Here is a 22,790-nt window from a genome sequence, read left to right on the forward strand (position 1 = left end):
CTAGCAAATGAGTACAAGATGTAACGGTTAACGACGCCGGCTGACAAAAACAGCATTCATAAAAAGCAAAAGTATTAGAAACACGCCAACTATACGCTGTATACGATACATATGTACTTATATTTGTATTTTGTGGGACAATTTATAGCTTCATATACTTGTAATAAAACATGTCTAGCTACTTACTATATTATGTGACTAGCTGTTGCCCGCGATGTCGTCCGCGTGGTTAGAAGTTATAAGTTAGGAATTTTTGAACGGAAGCCCTCGAAGTTGAATATTTTTCCCCGTTTTTGCCACATTTTACATTGTATCTTCGCTCCTATTAGTCGCAGCGTGATGGTTTATACCCTAAAGCCTTCCTCGATAAATGTTCTATTCAATACAAAAAGAATTTTTCAATTTGGACCAGTAGTTCCTGAGATTAGCGCGTTCAAACAAACAATCAAACAAACTAACTCTTCAGCTTTATATATTAGTATAGATTAGACGGAGCTATATCGCGTCAAACTATCTATCTATAATATAAACATATATCTATCTAACCATAATAAATGATCCACAATCGACCATCGTTCGTACCTATTAAGAATAGTTTTTCCTCATCACAGATACAAGATAAAATTAATTTGTGTCCGTGATATAAATTAATTAAACCTACATTTTATAGGAAATCAAAATGAGGACAAAAGGTATTTAATGCAAAGTTGCTGATCAAACATTGACTACTAAGGCATCAAAGAACCAAATATCACGTCCGAATTTTGTAGTAATAATTACATATTATTTACCTCAATGAGGATAATATTTCAATTTCAAAAATAACTATTACATGTATTATTTGAAGATGAGTATACTTAACAAAATTAGAACCATATTGCTTTTAAATAAACACATATCAACTCGTCAAGTAATCATAACCTAGAAACAAATATAAACAAGAAAAATACAAACCGAAATCTGTCGAGAATAGTAACAATCTGCTCCGAGCTCCGTTGCAAAATATTCACAGAATCCGGAAAGAGACCCATTTCACTAAGATCCACTTCACAAAAATCAAGCCGAAATCATTTTCAAGACACAAATTGATTAAAATATTATATTTTTACAAGGAAGTTCACCGGACACCAATAAGCACGAAACACGAGTGACTAACAAAAGCACAGTGAATGAATCATAGGACCAGCGAACAGGTCGGGCCACTTAGAACATTATGTTGCGGTATTTTTTTGACTAACTGTTGTTCGGTCTTGGGAACAACTAGATCAAGCCTGATTTACAGCAAGATCGTCACTGGTAGTTTATCAAGCGTTGATCAATCAATGGACCTTGAAATTATACATATTTATAAACAGCAATTAATCTATCGATGGTTTTTCCCGCATCAATTTTTTTTTTTACGTAATTTGTTCGGAGCTTCACTTGGTTCAAAATTATGTGTAAACTACGAAAGTTTATGAAAACCTATATACGGGTGTTATATTACACGTATGTATACTGTTACTCGTTTATGTACACTGATTTATTGTATTTGTTTTCCACACATTTATATTAATTAGACATTTACCTGTTACGAAACTGGATTATTATACCTACTATGTTATTAATTTACCGCGTGTATTCTCCAATTGTTTTAAAATTAGTTTAAAAAAGGGAATGATTGCTCTGCACTTGAAAAGATCTACTCGCTGTAGTCTTAATGAAGTTCTGTTTTTATGAAATTTAGACTGAGTTCGTACCCTAATAGTTCCAAAAACCAAAACCAGCGCTAATTCAAGCAGTGGCACGAGCTGAAGCTAGAAACGACGCTAACACCACTTGATAGCCAATCGATATTTTATTTTAAATGACTCCCTAACTAAAAAAAATCCTTGGGTTGCGCCATTTTCAGAAACATTCAAGGCTTAGAAATACACCCAGAACCAGACTTAATGAATCACACAAAAAACCGTTTTGGGAGAAGCCTGCGTCTACGCCTGACCAGCGCCATCGACAATGCTCTAAGCACATCTAAGTACTGGTCTAATAAAATTAAATGAAAAAAATACTTTTTTTACATTATCAAGCAGTGTTATGTAATTATTGAAAATATATAATTACGTAAAATTGTATTTAAGAGATTAGCAAGTTATGCCAGTACCGCGAACAGAATTATCTGAAGGTCAAACGGAACTACTCAAGTTCAAGTTAATTATCCGTACCGACTCAGTAACGGTGCAGACGAGAACTCTACTTTCTAAACTGATTAATTTGATAAAAATATATTACTTAAAGTTGTTCATGAACAAAAAGAAATAATAGAATAGAATATTATTTATTACACACCATATAAGAACAGGTTTCGGCAAAGACTATTAGTTAGTTACATGGTATTATAATTATAAAAACTTTTGTAAAACAAAACTCAAAAAGCACAGAGCTTGTTCATTAGGGATTAATAATTAATAATCAATTCTTTTTCCCAAATGATAGGCTGATAAAAATAATAAAACCTGCGGTCAGAATTACTGAAAAGTTCTGACGAAGAATCCCGCTCCGCCTTTAGCACGCAACAATAAATTCACATCAAGGAATCGAAAAACTTTAGATTTAACAATGCATTGTGTAATAACTCAATTTACAAAGGTTACAATCCACAACATACGCAGCAATGCATTACAATAATAAATAACATAACAACAAACCGTGAAAATGTTCCCTTGAAACGAAAAATCTTATACGTTTCCTTAATGATAATGTTCAAGTCCGCTGTGCCCATGAATATTCATAAATAGAGCCAATGTTATGTATTCTGCTACAAATCTTAAGAATAGGGTACATTTCTCGCAATAATTATAACTTAGGGGTACAAAGTTGGTTCTCTATGAAAGGGAATGTTCAAATTTCTCTGAAAGAGATATATTTTGATCTGAATAAGCTTGTGGATTATAACGTTACACAATTTTCTTTTATTAATAAGACTCTCTTACTAATGCATTTAAACTCTACGTCAAGAAGGGTAAGCTACATCGCCGTAAGATACGTGCTCAGGGCTAGCACTCGTTGTCCCTCCAAACGCTGTGGGATTAGCGGAGTGACTTCAACTACACGGCTATCCGTGCAGTTCTAGGTTCTATCACCACCTCTTCAAATCGTATCAATGGTTATCATGCGACAAATCAGGCGATTGCTCATTTCTATGTCTTTTTTCTAATATTTTGGAGTTGCCACTGTTGAAGCTGTAAGGTGCTCTACGCTGTATACACGTCTCACATCCGAAAGCAACCGTTTCACTTTGAGATGTAATTAAAAGCCATTGCAAAAATTTCGAATATCTAGTATTATACTATGCTTACTTTAGATTTAATACAAATTCAATAAACTATTATCTTTACATAGGTATTATCCAGTCCACTAGTACTAAAACTATAAAACAGATAAACCGGCAAATCATAAAAGAGTATACCGAACCGAACACGAGTATCAGTGACAATAATACAACACCTTAAAATAAAGGAGATAAGGTCTAATTTTCATAATACTTTATCTGAAGTGTGATAGGCCGTTCAATCTAAACAGGATTCGTCACCGTTCAGGGCAATCATTAAAATATTATTCAGTCTAACAATAGAGAGTACGCTTTTAGATATTTATAATGGGTCTGTCCACTGTGAATCTGACTCATCAAATAAGTAAATATTCCGATAACATAAAAATAATTGACCGTAGCTGATCATTGGGATTCATAGTAGATTCAGTACCTATGTATTTTAAAGTGATATGATGATATTAACATTACTTTATAGTTCAAATGTTAATTCAAAATTCAATACAGTTTATTGCTTTCCACAATGTAAACTTAGGAGGTATGTATGTTTGGAGCATTTAATTTTAATTATATCTAAAAGTAGGAAAAGCCCTCATAACTTACCTACGATTGTTCACAAATCAAGATTTCCTTCACTTGTGTATACAATTCATGATAAATCCAGCAAAGCGTAATCTAAAAACAATTTCCATTATAACAATCAAAATTTTTATTACATAAGTAGTTAGCTATATAAAACAGCTGGTCCAAAACTCTGTAACGATAATATCCAAGATTTAACTGAGAAAATCCGTCACAATGTCCATAGGATATCACGTTTTATTACGTTGAACGTAAAGATGAATATTGCTTGAATTTAATAAGGATAATGGTCATCTTGCGTTACTTGCGAGCTTCAAAAGGCATTTGCTGCAATTTATAACCACGAAGATTTATAGGAGTGGAATGAAATTGGGTCGAAGTGATAAGTCCATTATCTGATTAAAAAGGTGCCTTGAGGCTTAGTTGATGCGTAGTACTATGTAGGCTAAGCAGGTATCTAAATTACAGGCCGCACGCGAACATTTGTCATCCTAACAGTTACGACTATAGTTTATTCCGCCTACTACTGTTCTTCTATTAATAACATTAATAAGATTTCCCTATCAATTTTGGAATACCAATTTCTATATCAGATTCTGGTTTTTCCGCCAAACAGGCGGTCTAACTTGTTTTTGGGAATTCCCAAAGTTTTTTGGAAAGTTGTTTTTGACTTAGGAGTTAATGTTTTGTTAATATTATTACGTAAATTTATGTAAGTCATAATATAGCATCAAAATTATGAAATCTGATTAAAAATGAAAAAAAATAAATTAGCATCACAATAATTTAGAATCATAATCTCACTTAACAATAAATACCATGTTTTCCTATTGACCCTTTGTAAGATCCCACTACAGGGCAAAAATCTCCCCGTTTCTTCCAGACCTCTCCATCTTTCTATTACCAATCCCTCCCTCAAACATAAAGTAGAAAAACACGCGTAAACAATGACTAAAACATACGATATCAGTGAAAAGGAAAACAAATGTAGATAAATATTCGCTAGTAGGTCAGCCCTGAGGTTATAAAGGTGACCCCGATTCCCCTACTTGGTCCGTTGGACCTCTTACGGCGTGAAGCGTCAAGTCTACGAGTTGACACAACACTGACGTCTAAATCCATTCTAGTGTTGTGAATGGGAAAGTTAGGTCTGTGAAATAATTTCAATAAGATACTGAAAATTTACTTAAAAAGAGACCAAAGAGGGGGCTAGACTAGAATGTAGAGTAATCTAACACCGCGTTGTTTGCCTTTTGGTTTAAAGCAATATGATATTTAAACTCTATTTAGAACCTAAAAAAAATATACTTTCATATAACATTTAATTAATAACACCTTTGTACACCTCTTTCATAATACGTGCTACTTTTATGTGCTTCTGTAGTTCAAAAACGGTCAAATAAAAATAAATAAATAAGTGTTCTACGAGACGTGCGAGACAAAAAATGGAAAAAGAAAACCGCAACATTTGTTTACTATTATTGGTTTAGGTTTACCTAAGTTTCTTGTATTAACATCGAAGGCGATCTTCGTAAGTATATCATAGATATAAAGTCATGGCTCAGCGCAGCTCTTTGCTATCATTACATTTTACACCGCAAACCTGTTGAGAATAACCTACTCAAGGCTACATGATCTTATATGTATGTAGTATTACTTACGGTGGCCGATAATGATTTTCCTATACTTGTATGTATCGTGTTTCTTAAACAATGCATGTACAAAATCTTACGATAGGGTTGATACAAGTTCACGGACAACAATCAATACAAGATATACTCCCATTTGTTTCGGTTCTTAAAAAAATAATCGAAAGTTATGTTATTACTAGCTTTTCGCCCGCGTCTTCGCCCGCGTCGAGGTCGGTTATATCGCGTTTCACGAGAACTTTTCAAAAGTCTTGTTCCTTCTCAAGGTCAACTCTATCTCTGTACCAAATTTCATTAAAATCAGTTCAGTGGCTTAGACGTGAAAGCGTAACAGGCAGACTATCAGACAGTTGCTTTCGCATTTATAATATGAGTAGGGATGTATGTAGGTTTATATGGTGAATATTTGATGAAATATTTGATTTGGTAGTTTTTATTGTAGTTTTTAGTTGCATTTTATTTTAAAACTGAGTTAAGGAGAGTTTTACACATCGAGTGTTCTGTTAAGTTTAAAACTAAGGACCTACTCACCTAAACCGAGGAAGTATAGGCAAATACATTTCCATAACCAGTTATGTCTAGGAAACTTTAAGGCACCAAATCTAAAATGGGGAAACCATTTTAATATTCAATTGTTTCATTGAAATGGGCACCAGAAATAATAGCGGCGACACAACAGAACGAAATGACGTTGCAGCAAACTTATAATAAGAAAATTAATAATTCAACGAGTTCGCAATTTAATTGCGACGTATATTTCTAGGTTGTCCAACGGTATTACCTCATACGGAATAACTACAGGAAGACTGAATGAAGATGCAAAAACGTAGACTAGACACTTTAAAATTTCGTACGTGTTTAAAAGTGCAGTTTTCGATTGCATTTTTATTGCCCACCGAACGCGGTGTCCGGTTCAAGCGATTTGCATGCAAACACAGTGTACGCAGGGTTTTCAAGTGCCCGTTTTTCGCCAGTTTACTGACACCTGTTTGACTAAAGAGGGGAGGCAAGCTTAATTGGAAAGCTAACTTTACGCTGAAGTGACACGTGTTGACATTAACTTTAGCATGTGAAAAAGCGAGATTGATTGTTGTTTGACAATTTAATACACGTTTGACAATTTAATTCAGGCATTCTGCAAGCTTTCTTAACTTTACATAGTCCACATTAAAGATTCCTCATATTTCACTATAAAGTAAAGCATTGCGTCCCTACTCTAAGAATCTCATTTTCCTAATGCACCAACCCTAAGTTCACCTCTTTGGATATAGATAGACAGTAAGACAAAAGTTCAACGTACGTTCCTCAAACATCGATTGGCGCCTTGCCAACAGCCAAACACTTCACATTAATGGCTTGAGTTATCCTACTTCCTAAGATAGAAGTGCAGATGACTTTCGATCCAAAGCTTGTATTACAGATGCAAATTCCTTATATTTACTCGTATTCATAATGTTACCAGTATTACAAAAAAAGTCCTGAAAAAAATTGCAGGGCCGAGACTGTTTTTATCTCTGTCTAAAATGAATTTATTTATGAAAGGGTCTTGAACCCGTAGTAAAACACAGATTACTTTTCACCCCTTTGTGTAGACGAGATTTTTATGATGCAGACACCCACGGGGGTTTTCGCTACTTCGAAAATATTGTACACGTGGTCAAATTTTTCTGGAATCCTAGTACGACAAACTAGACAGTAAGCCTTTACTATTATCATCAACTTAAAAAATGAACAAAGTCATTTTACCATAAAATGAAGACGTTTTAAGGAGACATTAAGCAGATGCAAAGAATGACAAAACCTTAAAATTCTGAACACTTATCAAGACAAATCTTAGAATGAAGACAGTCATATAGTTGCAATTAGTATGCAAGGCACAAGTTACAACTCCACAGCCAAAAAGAAAAACAAAAAATGCAATGACACTCATTACTTAAGTAATACCTACTATTATTTTACCTAGCTGTCTTACATGAAATATTTAATAACAATTAAAACATTCCAGGCAGAACAATAACATGAAAAAAAATGTATTTTTTTTCTCACAGTCATGTGAAGAACTAGTTTATTATGTTATTAGTGGGAGGCCATGAAAATATGTTCATAATAACAACTTTGTTAGAGACAATATAAGTTGGCAATTCTAAATGGAGTAGCAAAATATTTTGGATGAAATGCAAGTACACATGTCTGGAGAGTAAGATAAGGACAGCAATATCTGCTGACCCCTTTCTGGTCTACCAACTTAAATAGGTCATGCTGTCTTGAAAATACATTTTAAATTGCAGTAGGTACTTAAAGAAAATAAAAAACATCACACATTTTAAAATATTATTTTGTCCACAGAATGTAATGTTGTGGAGATTTAGAGGACTGATTGTTTTACTAGAATAAGTGACAAACAGGTTTTTTTACCAGTGTCATGATGTTATCATTACCCAATAAGTATTAAGTTAAATAATGTTTAAGTCTCACAAGAATATTTTACAAGGAACTTAAATAAAACGTGTTTTTAATGTATTTAGTACTTTTACTGAAGTTTTAAACTTTTACCTCAGATAATGCGCCAATGAAATACCACTTAAAACATGGAATTTACTAGTAGAACTTCAACAGCATTCAGGTAATTCCATAGCAAGATTGGTTGTTATAACTTCAGTGGCACAGAATCTTTAAAGTTTGCAATGGAGATACTTAGAGCGAGAAATAGTCAACACAATTTTGTAAAACTTATTTATGTAAGTATATTATTGGAGACGATTTTAGTAAGTTATAGGAATATATTGACTATTGAGGAACAATATCCCTGTGTAATAACACAAATTAAATGTAACAAAACATTTATTTTTGTACCATGAGGCATGAGCTTCGATAGCTATCAATAAAAGCGAGAGCCTACAAGTCTGCAAAGTTCTAGAAATTCGCAAGAATGTGTCATTTCTTGTGGTCAGATGAGTAATAACTATTGTAGGGTACTACTAAACTAGTTAATTAACATTTTATGTAAACCTAGTAAGTGCGTACTGTCAAAACTTTATATAAACTCATTGTTTACAGAAAATGGCAATCATATAATTAAAATGCAATCAAATGTAAATTCAGAATAATGTTTCAATTGGTAATGTTTTGTAAACTGAGAGTAATATTATGTGGCATTGTTACTGCTGTAGTAGTCATACATATGCATAAACAACAACAAGTTTGTAACAGTTATGATTCAAAGGTGATAATTGATTTAAGAATTATTCATTGTTTGCAAATACCTTCCTAATATTATTTTTAATTTAATTGTTTCTTTTTTGTTGCTTATTATACTTATTTCAAATAATAATTAATGAGGTAAACACCAACAGTCTTCAAAGGGACTTAAAAAAATAAAAAAATACTAAACCTTTTTAGGTGCTAGTCTAACCATTATTATCTGTTAGATTATTTTTTTATCAATAAAGATAATTTTACAAATCCATAATCTACCATAAAATGCATGACAAACATGTCAAGTATTTGAAATATACACCTTAAAAAGGTAAAAAATAAATCAGGTGCAAAAAGGGTGGTCCAACCAAAAAGCTGTATTATTTATTAGCTACGGCACTAATTCACGTCTTAGCCCTTATCCGAACCTCATTAGGTGTTAAACATGCCATGATAAATATAAATAGATGTCCAAGAAATAGTGGTCTGTCATTAATCGGCGATAAGCACGTAAACATTATAAAATCCAGTGATAACAATACACCATTGTTGATGCTGAGATAACATATTCAGACAATTCTCAACACTAGTGACCGGTAGCACAAGACCTATTGTATAGCCCAATGTGTTTATAATATAACATACTTCAATATTGAACCAGTTAAATAATAAAACATGAAACAGGACCCACCTTGTAAATGGTCCACTTATATTAGTTATTTGACCAAGTATTCTCTCAACTGTACGCTTGTCGCCTTCGCGGGCGGCGTTTAATAGCTCCTGGCCTCTTCCCATGGCCCATTAATGTTAACAGCCACACACAAAAATAACACCAAATTCAATCATTTCAATTTTTACACTAGACTTCACTCACTACACATTACAACTTCATTGATCGCGCCGCCATATTTAAGAATTTTGACGTGAGTGCGCTCTAGCGGCCAACGAAAGAATCGATATCGAGAAACAAGAACGAATGAACAAACTTGAGGCGCGTACTACGAATACCAAGAACACTTGTAGCAACCCGATATTTACCTTAAATGTATGCTGCTCTTGCACATTCAACTTACAAGTAAAGATATTTAGTACATATATAAAGGTTTGATTTAAATTTACATTAACACACATTGCCATGTATTTTTGTAACAACAAAAAACATGGTGTTCACTTAAGATTAAAAGTTTTTAGCAGATACCTACTATTACCTGCCTGTAAATAGGTAAACAATGTATTAGAACAATCTTTCTATTGGTATATATTATAAGCATCAATCGTGACGATTTGGTTTGATTTACTTTAATGCAACTTATTTAAATGATTATGCACAGACAGTTATTGACTTAAAATATGATAGTAAAAGTAAATTCAAATCAAATTTTACCCTTGAGCCCGGAACACATAATATTGACCTCACAATTTATAAAAAGCTAAATATCAAACAAAACGGTACTCTAAAATAAACTTAAAAGCCCTTGTGCTGAATCTAGTGAAGTTTCGAACAACCTGTCATTTTGTTATTGTCAAGTGTCAACCGGCCAACTTCAAACTTGGTTATTTTTCGAGTTACGTGCTATGATATCACAGGGGGCAAACCAGTGAATAATGTTTTTGTTTTGTCGTATATTATCAGAATATTCTAGTTCATTGTCCTCATAACCAATTGGTATTGTCTACGCGCTTATTTTTCTGTTGTTTATATTAATTACAGGAATATTTGTCAGTGTCAAAATCAGCTGTTTTGTGTTAGTGGACACTCCTAATGTGAGTTTGTGATGTGATTATTCGACTTTAGTGCCAGAGTATTCATTGTGATCATAAAATTTAGCACCTAAATGGTACTTCAATGGTACTTCAACCAAAATGATTTCAAAGTGTAGTGCCTCTTGTATTTTAATTCCATTATTTTGTCTGGCTGTCTCAGTTGTTGCACAAGGTAATTAAATTCTCATTATATTTTAATTATGCTTTGTTTTTACAGCATAAATATATTGTTTAAGTTTAAAACAAAGGTGATGATTACTCATTTTACTTGAATATAATACATTTTTGCTTTAAACTCAAGTTTTTTTTGTAAAGGTCCAATAATATACTTTGGTGGAATAAAAATTTGCTATAACAAAGGCTTAGATTTTGATATACCTTATCTATTTATCACCATATTATTCTAATTCTTGAATAACTTATCTATTGATATTACTAATTATTATTATCCATTGCTAGACATGAAAATTATTTTTATCTTAAATTTTACAAGTTTAGCCTAACAGTCCAATTAATTTAAAACTTTCAAATTTTGTAACTAAAATTGTTCATTTATCATTTTTTTATTACACGGGTACACCCGTACACCATATCCCGCATTATTTAATCAAGGTAACTGTTATAAATTATAATCTATATCCTTATTACTTGTTTCAGATGTAAATATAACTATACCATTAAACAATACAATAACTTATGAGAACAGAGAAATCTACGGAGGCTTCTTATTAATAAATGGGTCTTCAACAGTCCATGCAACATTCAACAATATTAATAAAGACCTAAGTTTTATTGTATTTCAAGTGCACAGTCATTTGTTAAATGTAACGCTGTATACAGCTCTTAAGCCAGATTCACAAGTTAAAGGAACAAATGTGGGTCTCGTAAGTTTTATGAATGCGATAGACTCGTTTCATATTTACAATAAAAATGAAAATGCAACTGTTCGGGTCTATATATCTGTCCATGGTTATTTAGATCCAGGTATGTTGGTCTTTATAATATTGTTATTTTTTTATAGTTTAAAAGTAACTGGTAAGTATGTACGGCATTTGCAGGGTTTTTTTCTTGCGTCTAAAATGACACCTGGCAGATTTGTATGAGGAATTTACGAGTAGATATTTTAATCCATATTTCATTTTGTTATTATGGTTAAATATAATTTTAATTAATATTGCAATGCTACATTAACTGACTGTTAGAGGATAACATAAAGTTCCATTTTATGTTGAGGCATTAAATCTGTTTTCAAAAAAATAATGACCCACTTATACCAGAAAGTCAAAATCATTTATATCATGATTAACATAGGGTTAATTTTAATTCATCAGCATTCAGCAATTTTAGTGCCTCAATCCTGTTAAAGCAAGACTTGCCAATGTGGAAGTGTGATGGCACTATACCGCGTCTGGCTTCCAAAACGGCAACATGGTTTGGGAGACCACAGAAAGCGTCAATCAATCAACTCTGCATATGCTCCAAATCTTGGCATAGGCATCCCTAATCGCGCTGCGTCATTCTCTACCTTGGCCAACTTTTTTCTAATTTATTGGCCTTTTGGGTAAGGGGGCGTCCTACACTGGTTTCACAACAAGCATGCTGTCTTTCAAAACATTCGATTGTTATAACATTACCTTGTTATCAGAATGTATTCAGAGTTCGTTTCTTGCAACTGTGTAGTTGATTTTTAATTACGCATTGATGTATCGTGTGTCATTCTCCTTACACGCCGTTTGACTCATTATCAATGTCGCGCCTTATTAATTACGCTACCGATTTTAACAGTTCCAAGCAGTTAGGAAGCTAGCTTTGCATACTTCTCTGGATAAATAATTATTGTCTTACAAGTGCTCAAGTGTTGGCTTAACTACAAAGATGGCAAAATTCCGTTAAGATTTTACCCCCAAACGTTTAAGGAGAATTTTCAACGGCAAAACCTTTCCAGATCCTGTACCGGGAGGATGTAACATGGAATTCCCCGTACCAATATCTCCATACCTTCTAACTCGAACAAACAACGATTACATAACGGTTGACGCGGCACTAGCCTCCTTGGAACCAACCTGCAGGGAGAATCAGCAGCCAAACATAACATTCTATATGATGTACTTGCCAGAAATGAACTTCTACGCGGATGCGTATTTTGACGGTATCAGAAAAATGATGACTTTGAAAAACATAGTTAAATATGGACTAAAAGTAAGTTTAAACATGCTTCGATGAAGGATTATAATAATAATAATAAAAGGGTGTGTCGACATGTTGGATAGATTATAAGAAGGCCTATGATTCGGTGCCACATGCATGGCTCATGAGGGTGCTAGAGTTGTATAAAATCAATACAACTCTACGCACTTTTTTGAAGTCATGTATGGGGCAATGGACTACGGTGCTTCACTATCCAGGATGTCGGGATATCCAAAAGAGCGGTCAACTTATTAGGATTGAGCGGGGAATATTTCAAGGTGACAGTTTGAGTCCCCTGTGGTTCTGTTTAGCCTTGAATCCTCTTAGCACTCTGCTTGAGAATTCAAGGCTGGGCTACTCGTTGCGGAGAGGAAGCCAGGTAATCTCCCACTTGTTGTACATGGATGACCTGAAATTGTTTGCTTCCAACAAGTTGCAACTGATGAAGTTACTGAAGATTACTGAAAGCTTCAGTAATTCCATCAGAATGGAATTTGGTGTTGACAAATGTGCAGTCATGCATGTAAAACGAGGTGGGATTGTAGAATCCCAGGGCATACAGCTCTCGGATTCTATAAACCTGAGGTCCCTCTCCTCAACGGAAACCTACAAATACTTGGGTATGTCAGAGGCGTTAGGCATTAATGTTGCTGACATGAAACAATCGTTACAGACACGTTTCTTTGGCCGCCTGAATAAGGTACTAAAAAGTTCCTTGTCGGGCGGTAACAAGGTGCGTGCCTTTAATGGTTGGGTCATGCCAGTGATAATGTACTCCTTTGGCATACTCAAGTGGACACAGACCGAACTGGACGCCTTGGATAGAAGAGTCCGCACACTGCTCACCGCAAATCGAATGCACCACCCGCGATCATCGGTAATGAGGTTATATATCCCGCGAAAGTGTGGGGGTCGTGGCTTCCTAAATGCCAAGACCCTCCATAATCGCGAGGTATGTAACCTCAGGGAGTATTTCCTCCGAGTGAACGTGGGGATGCACCGAGATGTGGTGGCAGTGGATAAGGCCTTCACTCCGCTCTCTCTAGGTAAAGAGAACTGGCACAAACCTGTCGTAATGAGCGTCAAAGACCGCAAAGATGTATGGCAAAGCAAGGAGCTACACGGACGCTATTATCGGACCCTTCACGGGGCCGATGTAGATTTCTTAGCGTCCGTGGCCTGGCTACGCTTCGGAGATCTCTTTGGAGAAACCGAAGGGTTTGTATGTGCAATTATGGATGAAGTTATCATGACGAATAACTACCGAAAATATATAATTAAGGATGGTACAGTTGACATCTGTCGGGCATGTCACTCCTCCGGTGAATCCTTGAGACATATAGTTTCGGGATGTTCTCGTCTTGCTAACGGTGAATACTTGCACAGACATAACCAAGTGGCCAGGATTATCCATCAGCAGCTTGCTCTGAAGTACAAACTTGTGGAATCTGAGGTGCCGTACTATAAGTATGTACCCGACCCAGTTCTCGAAAGTGGTCATATCACACTGTACTGGGATCGGTCTATCATCACTGACAGGACTATTGTTGCCAATAAGCCTGATATAGTGGTGATCGACCGATCAGAGCGTCGGACAATGATTGTTGATATCACCATCCCCCATGACGAGAACCTCGTGAAAGCAGAAAAAGAAAAACAATTGAAATATTTGGATTTAGCTCACGAGGTTGTCGACTTGTGGGAGGTGGACTCGGCAATCATTGTCCCGATAGTCGTAAGTGCCAATGGCTTAATAGCCAAGAGCCTCGATCAACATCTTCGGAGGCTCTCGTTGGGCGTCTGGGTCAAGGGTTTGATTCAGAAAGCGGTACTTCTGGACACGGCGCGCATCGTGAGGAGGTTCCTCTCTCTGGAGCCCTGACCACCGGCAGCTTGGGCCCTGTTCCCGTTGCCGGTTGGACACTATTTTTTATATTTTTAAATATATGTTGTTTTTTTTTATATGCCTATATTTAAAAATGTAATTTATATGTTTTTTAATTTAAATAAAGATAATAATAACTTTTTCTTTACTACAGGTAGTACCCATCTGCTCCACAAAACGGGTAGTACCACGGACCCAAAAAATTATAGGCCTATTACCTGCTTGCCTTCGATTTATAAACTTCTTACGTCCATTCTGAGAGAAAAGATAACTAATCATATAAATACATATTCCATCATGTCTGCCTCTCAGAATGGATGTAGAAGTGGATCCCGTGGTACTAAGGAGCTACTCCTTATTGACATGTCCATTTGCCAGCAGGTTCGTCGCTCTAAAAAGGATCTTTCGACATGCTGGATAGATTACAAGAAGGCCTATGACTCGGTGCCGCATACATGGCTCAGATGGCTCTTGAGGGTGCTGGAGTTGTATAAAATTAATGCAACTCTACGCACCTTTTTGATGACATGTATGCGGCAGTGGAGTACGGTGCTTCGCTATCCAGGGTGTCGGGAAATCCTACAGAGTGGAGAACCTATCAAGATTGAGCGGGGAATATTCCAAGGTGATAGTTTGAGTCCCCTGTGGTTTTGTTTAGCCTTGAATCCTCTTAGCACTCTGCTTGAGAATTCAAGGCTAGGCTATTCGTTGCGGAGAGGAAGCCAGGTTATTTCCCACTTGTTATACATGGATGACTTAAAATTATTTGCGTGCACCAAATTGCAACTGATGAAGTTACTGAAGATCACTGAAAGCTTCAGTAATTCCATCAGAATGGAATTTGGTGTTGACAAATGTGCAGTCATGCATGTAAAACGAGGTGGGATTGTAGAATCCCAGGGTATACAGCTCTCAGATGTGATCTCCGCGAAAGTGTGCGGGGCCGGGCGCCAGCCGGGGCGAGGCTTCTTAAACGCCAAGACCCTTCATAATCGCGAGATATGTAACCTCAGGGAGTACTTCCTCCGAATGGACGTGGGGATGCATCGAGATGTTGTGGCAGTGGATAAGGCCTTCACTCCGCTCTCTCTAGGCAAAGAGAACTGGCGCAAACCTGTCGTACTAAGCGTCAAAGACCGCAAAGATGTATGGCAAAGCAAGGAGCTACACGGACGCTATTATCGGACTCTTCATGGAGCCGATGTAGATTTCTTAGCGTCCGTGGCCTGGCTACGCTTCGGTGATCTTTTTGGTGAAACCGAAGGGTTTGTTTGTGCAATTATGGATGAAGTTATCTTGACAAATAACTACCGGAAATATATAATTAAGGATGGTACAGTTGACATCTGTCGGGCATGTCACTGTCCCGGTGAATCCTTGAGACATATAGTTTCGGGTTGTTCTCGTCTTGCTAACGGCGAATACTTGCACAGACATAACCAAGTGGCCAGGATTATCCATCAGCAGCTTGCTTTGAAGTACAAACTTGTGGAATCTGAGGTGCCGTACTATAGGTATGTTCCCGACCCAGTTCTCGAAAATGGTCATGTCACATTGTACTGGGATCGATCTATCATCACTGACAGGACTATTGTAGCCAATAAGCCTGATATAGTGGTGATAGATCGATCAGAACGTCGAGCAATGATTGTTGATGTCACCGTCCCCCATGACGAGAACCTCGTGAAAGCGGAAAAAGAAAAACAAATGAAATATTTGGATTTAGCTCACGAGGTTGTCGACTTGTGGGAGGTGGACTCGGCAATCATTGTCCCGATAGTCGTGAGTGTCAATGGCTTGATAGCCAAGAGCCTCGACCAACACCTTATGAGGCTCTCGTTGGGCGTCTGGGTCAAGGGTTTGATTCAGAGAGCGGTACTTCTGAACACGGCGCGCATCGTGAGGAGGTTCCTCTCTCTGGAGCCCTGACCACCGGCAGCTTGGGCCCTGTTCCCGTTGCCGGTTGGACACTATTTTTTATATTTTTAAATGTATGTTGTTTTTTTTTATATATTTAAAAATGTAATTTATATGTATTTAAATGAAATAAAGGAAATAATAATAAATCCTGGGACAACTCACACACGGTTATCTGATCCCAAGCTAAGCAGAGCTTGTGTTATGGTAACCAGACAACTGATAAACTTACTTATATATTTCTAAATACATACATATTATAGATAAATTACACCCAGACACCAGAACAAATGATCATGCTCATCACACAACATTTATCCTGGGCGGGAATCGAACCCACGACCTCCGGTATAGCAGTCAGGGTCACTAACCACTAGACCAACAGGCCCGTCAAGGATTTCTCCGAAAACTTGAGCTTCCAGTTCTATTTTTATGCTTTTTATTTGTTAATTTATTCTTTGACGACTTTGTGCCAACTTGTACCAACTTGTATTTCCTGTTATATGGACGTAAGGTTTTTTTTTATCTTTGCATAATGATGGAATCGGGTTACCAAGGATAAACCGGTCTGACGTAGACTTGTATTTGAAGCGATTAGATGTAGATATGGTGACAGAAATCTAGGTTTATAGATTGAAATACACTTAGTTGCTTCTAATCGAATTAGGTTACAACTATTTTCTAAATAGGTCTTGCAATGAATTGGCGATGAAATACAAAAACATGCAAAATTATTTGAACCTAATATTTTCAGCAGAGTATTCGTAAAAAATCAGTTTCAATGTTAATTTTTAAACACCATTACGAGACCCAAGACGAGTAGGATTCCTTCAAATACTCTTTGATAGATCGGACCACTTCACAACAACACGGCATTTACCTTAAACATCATGGAATTATAATTTAGACCTCCAAAAACAAAAAAAAACGAATATAATATCCCTATTTCTCCCTAGATCCCCAAGAGCTCATTCCCGATAAACCGGCGCATATTAAGCGCTTACCCTGGTACCGGAGTCATATTCACAGTGGTAGCCACACACGTAACCCAAGACCTGGCCGCTACGGAGACGTACTCCGTGTATGTACCGAGCTATAGTTACGGTTGTCCTTCCGTAGACGAAGATGGCTGTGATATTATGGGTAAGTTTAGATAGATAAGTGATAAAATTTATACATCTTCTGAAATTCTCTAATAAGTCATAGGATTCGCCTCATTGACTGGGTCTAAAGGCGGTCTGATGTACAAAAAGACTTTCGAAACCACTCTTGCATTAAATTATTATTTAATCCTGGTGTCGCAGGGAGTTTCATAAACATCCAAGTGATATGCTTAAAGATAGTACAAGCATTCGCGGATCACACTAATGCTTGTACTAGTGTACTACGCTTGGATTGAACCCGTGTCACGTTGCGCTTCGTGGGATTGCCGTGGTGACTTCAACCAATGGGCTGTCCGCATCTCCACTTTGAGCAGTCTAACCCTTCATTACGACGTCAAATTTTCTTTCAGATGACATGTTCACCCAATTTCTGTGCGCGATACTCCTGTTTGTTGGCTTGTTCGTATGTTTCTTCGGACATCGATTCTTCAAGACTGAAATGTTCCTAGCTGGATTTTTCAGCGGTGTTATTATAACCTACATACTTGTAGCTATCATCACTGTTGTTGATAAACCTGGTAAGTATAGGGGTCATTTTATGGTCTACATATTTAGTTTTGCATGAACATCTTGTTGTTCTAAGTTTTAATATTCTGCCTAAATTGTGTGTAATCCAGTACCTACTCGTATTAATATTGGTTTTTCTTAGAGTTACCAAGCCAAGGAATTTTTAATAGTTTTCCGCAATCCAAAATTAATAAGACGTATTTCGTTCTCTTCCTCAATTGATGTCACTACAATTTAAGTACTTTTGATCACGCCATCCTTTTTTTAGAGCTACTCGCGGCGTCCACGTTGTCTGGAGTATTCTTTGGTGCAATATGGTTGTTATTCTGGTGGCTGTACGGCATACCAGTGATAGCAGTACTTCTGCCGTCTTTGAATCTCGGATTCTTGTTGGCTTCCATATTTTACTACAGATTGCCTGGTAAGTTAAGGTGTGATGAAATGTATTTTTGATAACCCCCAAACAGCTTAGTGGAAACTGGGCTGTCCCCTAACAGTTTCTTTCACAGATCATATTATACTGTTCTTGTAGTTATTATACCTCCGACTTTAAGGCTTAATTTTTAAAAGGTTAAACACGGCAAGCCTAGTCAATTGGCCAAACATCAAAATTAAATGAGAGACCTAAATTAACTATAAGAATTTTTCGGTACCTAAACTAAACCCTCTTTGCAGGCAACATAACATACTTAGAAGTGGACTTCAATTTCTGGACACCATTCGTCTTGGTCATGTTGCTAACGGCTCTTGCAGTCGTCTCAGTGACTTACGCGGCAAACATTCTGTGTTGCGCAATACTCGGCGCGTACGCAACCGTGCTCTCCGTAGACTATTACTTGGGTTCGAACCTGAAGTTCATCATTATTAATACTATAAGAAGAGCCGTCGTACCGAACTTCAATAAGGCCACGTTGTCGCCGCCTTTTCAATTGAAAGGTAAGTTTGGATCTTGTGTTATGTATTTTTGCTCTGTTTCATTACCTCATCGTGTATACAGAGCTAGTCTGTGTTACCAACGTTACTGTAGTTGATACAATTTTCCTTTTTTTATGGCTCTTGGTTTATACGACAGGCGACAATATTACTAACGGTTGTGAAAATATATTATGTTCTTTCTTACATAATCTAAAACACCACTGACAACCGGTGAAGGTAAACATTGTTGGGAAACCAGGTTTCCAAACATTGGAATCTAAAAGCGCAAGCCCGCAATGAGCTAGCGACATCAACGGCTAAAACCTTCCCTATACGGTAGCTCTAGGAACTATGTAGTAGACATATATTATAACTCCGAAATTTGTCAGTCCCATAGTTTTCAGAAATTACGTAATAGTGAGGAAAAGTGGACATAGATGTAGTTGTTATAATTATTCGAGCTATTTATGGACATCAAACCGGTACATTCCATATTGCATAACATCCTTCTACCCACATTTCGATAAGGACAAAAATTTGCAAATTATCGTGAAATGTTTACATGCTATTGTTGAATTTATGCGCAGACGCATAACAATAGACCGATGATTAAATATTATGTCAAAAAGGTGATTAGTTCGTTACACAAATTAAACCCAAACGTGTGTAATTTTTATTATGTCAATCACATCAGTAATAAAAAAAATGTTTTCAAAACAATTTGTTATTCAGTTTGATAAGCCTCTGTTGACCTCTGTTTCGAAGTTTAAGTGGATCAATAGGTTTATTGGGTCAATAACATTTACCTTGAGTTAACCTTTTGGATAGCGAAGTTTGCTAGTGTTGTTTTAATTTCGAGGGATATAAGACGGTGGCAGTTGTCAAATTCTCCTTCTGTGCGAGCTGGCTCTGATATTGTGGAATCGATCGTTCAAATATGCTTCTTATAGTAATTTTTGACTAATTTAGAGGGGAGTTTGGACAGATCAAAAATGTTAAGGGAAAATATGATAGAATTATCACTTTTATAATTAAATTATAATTATAACAATTTATTTGCAGTTTTTAATAGCAAAGAAGCGTTTTGTATTAGTTTTTAGTCACAGCTACTACTTACTGGTTCGCAAGCGGTAAACCATTGAGGAAAATAATCTATCATCCATTATTTATTTTTCCTCTATTGTCACTGTGATTGCAACCTCATTATTTTTAGGTATTTTGTACCCATAGAACAGCGTTGTCGAACAGCCAGATGTTATTTTGTGCCTGACTTTGAAATAAACCACTTTTAATAAAACTAGTCAATTATATTCATCTATAAAACAGTTATCAGCCATCCTACCGATGCCGATGATCTTTACTTGAATAAGTGTTTATGTAAAAATATGGTTTTTAAAAAAAGGAACTCCAACTGTATGAACTCGTGACGTAGATATCTGTTGCGTAATTGTCGCTGTTCATCACTTAAAAGAAAATTGATCTAAATGAACTAAAATAATTCGGGTCTCTGTTGTTATTAGGCAACCTATGAACCCTTTTTATTTCCCGATATATAATCACCTCCACAAACCCCTTTAAAATATCGTAAAATAATTTGCCACGTTATAATTAACCCTCCATTTCTCCCCACTTACAGATTTCTCGATGACACTGCTGTGGATAATACTGGCAACACTTGGGTTCTTGTTCCAACACTGGCACAACCGTGGTCGTCCACCCTTCCCCCCTCCCCCCAGAGATTTGAGGGAGAGCATGCCAGGGCCTATGATGTACGGGTCCGTGATTGACTATAGGAGCAGGTGGGTTTTAGTACTTTAAATTAGCTGATAGCTTGACATGATCAGATTAGAATAAAAAAATAAATGATTTAAATTTTACTTGATTCAATGCTAAACATATCGTTTTCTAGAAGTTACATTTCCATAATGTTTGTGTTACAATTTTGCAATTCACAAGCGTAATTCTAACCTTAAGTTGCTAAGATATGCGTAATCGCATACTATATATTTCCAGAAAAAAGAACAAGAAATTTCAAATGATTTTAAATCTTAGGAAACATACGTATAAGGTTAATAATGATTTAAATTACATTTTTCAGACAAGAACGAGAGTTTAACTCCAGTCCAAACCCGAGAAGATACGGTACAGAAAGGACTCCTCTCCTATCCTAAATTGACGACTGCAAAATGGTGAAACGGATATTATAAATAATACTCTATACATTTAAACATTAGATCTCATTACTTGCTTTCTACCAATGCAAATAAAATGATGTTCACATAATATTCATATAAATGTTTTTGAGGTATAGCGCAAAATAGGGTAAAATTGACCGCTTAATATAGGCCTTTTTTTTCTAAGTACCAAATTCTACTAAGTACCTAAAAATATTGCGCGTGCGCAACCAAACTCTTAGGTCGAACTTCACGCGAAAGCAGACTTTACAACTATTGACAAAAAACTAAACAACAAACTTAACTTGACAAATAATTGGCATCGAAAAAGGGTTATTTTAGTACTGGCCAAACTGAACTTTATTTAGATTGGCGTAAAGTTTGTTTTCGAGTGTTTTAAATAAATCAATTGCTCGGAACTTAGACAACATTTTCTAAAGATGAAGATGTTTGGTTGCGTCTGCGCATTATACGAATATGTCGTCTTACAAGTACCAAAGTAATTTTCAAAATAGTTTTTTTTATTAGGCCATTAAAGCCTGGTTATAACTTAAGGCTTTTGCTGGGCCTTTTGAAGTTAAGTAACTTTGACTAGTTATTTAAGAACAGTCATTTTAAAATTGATTTTATTAGTAGTTATATTCATATGTAAATTTTTGTACTTTCTACGTTTTAAGTAAATATTAATGTCTTCATAACACCGTATCTTTTAAATTTAAGTATTGTTCATTATTTTATTTATTTATTGCCAATATACGAGACATTACAAGACAAGAATTTTAAAGTTTTTTCCTGGTTGCTCCTTGACAATTTGCTCTCAATTTATAAGATATCATAGCATAGATGAAATATAGTGTAAATGCTATGCTTCTTCCGATTTTAAATCCTATTCTTAAAATATTTGAAGCTTAAGTGAGTGTAATGTATGTGAGACTGAGGTATTGTACACTATTTATTATATAATATGTAGTCATATTTATGATATATGTAAAATAATCTAGACTGTTTTATTACTTAGTATATGCTAATGTGCATACACGGTGAATTTGAATCGTTTTGGAAATAGAAAATTGTTTGAACGGCCTTTCTTTTTCTTAAATGGGGCAATCTCCCTAAAGGCTGGACCGATTTGAGTGAAACTTTTTACTACTAACAGCTAGGATTAGGTTTATAGAAGCTGTTTTAGTAAAAGGTTTTCGTGTAAACGAAGAACACGGGAAATTTGAATAAAATCCTCTGGAATAACTATTTTTTCGGTACAGATAAAGTCGATTTTATTTCCAAAATGATTGTAAAATCACACTGTACTTATATAAACATTGTATTCGCTGTGAAGATTGAATGAACAATAATATATGTATGTTATCATATCAATTGTGATGAAAGACTGTACTGTGTGGTGATAAGTAGGTGAAGTGTAAACCTTTCCATTTTACGCCAATAAATGTTTAAGAAGTCATTTCAAGCTGTGTTTATTAAAAAAAGTTTAACATAGTTCAAAATATTAATCTTAGCAAACCATAGAAAACGAATAAAGTATACACA

The 22,790-nt window shown here is 35.7% G+C and overlaps 2 protein-coding genes across 4 annotated transcripts in view; one reads left to right on the forward strand and one right to left on the reverse strand.

The window, feature by feature from the left end:
* LOC113500038 overlaps positions 1–9,679 on the reverse strand; it is a 120,562-nt gene extending 110,883 nt beyond the window's left edge. For 2 of the 3 annotated variants that reach the window (XM_026880693.1, XM_026880692.1), the window contains exon 1: positions 9,425–9,679. In XM_026880693.1, coding sequence (XP_026736494.1) covers positions 9,425–9,528 — 104 coding nt within the window. In that variant the 5' untranslated portion in view covers positions 9,529–9,679. Of the gene's footprint in view, positions 1–954; positions 1,721–9,424 lie in introns of those variants that run through there. The other variant, XM_026880694.1, reaches the window with a different exon arrangement.
* A 562-nt stretch (positions 9,680–10,241) lies between these two features.
* On the forward strand, positions 10,242–22,704 carry LOC113500000 (transmembrane 7 superfamily member 3-like). The gene is made up of 9 exons (XM_026880643.1): positions 10,242–10,669; positions 11,155–11,481; positions 12,443–12,696; positions 17,443–17,629; positions 18,000–18,167; positions 18,425–18,577; positions 18,832–19,092; positions 20,708–20,870; positions 21,170–22,704. Exons 1-9 carry the CDS (start codon positions 10,597–10,599, stop codon positions 21,240–21,242), a joined length of 1,659 nt encoding a protein of 552 aa, XP_026736444.1. The 5' UTR covers positions 10,242–10,596; the 3' UTR covers positions 21,243–22,704.
* The last annotated feature ends 86 nt before the right edge of the window (positions 22,705–22,790 follow it).

This window comes from Trichoplusia ni, chromosome 13 (genome assembly GCF_003590095.1).
Source record: "Trichoplusia ni isolate ovarian cell line Hi5 chromosome 13, tn1, whole genome shotgun sequence".
In the NCBI taxonomy this organism is placed as follows: Eukaryota; Metazoa; Arthropoda; class Insecta; order Lepidoptera; family Noctuidae; genus Trichoplusia; species Trichoplusia ni.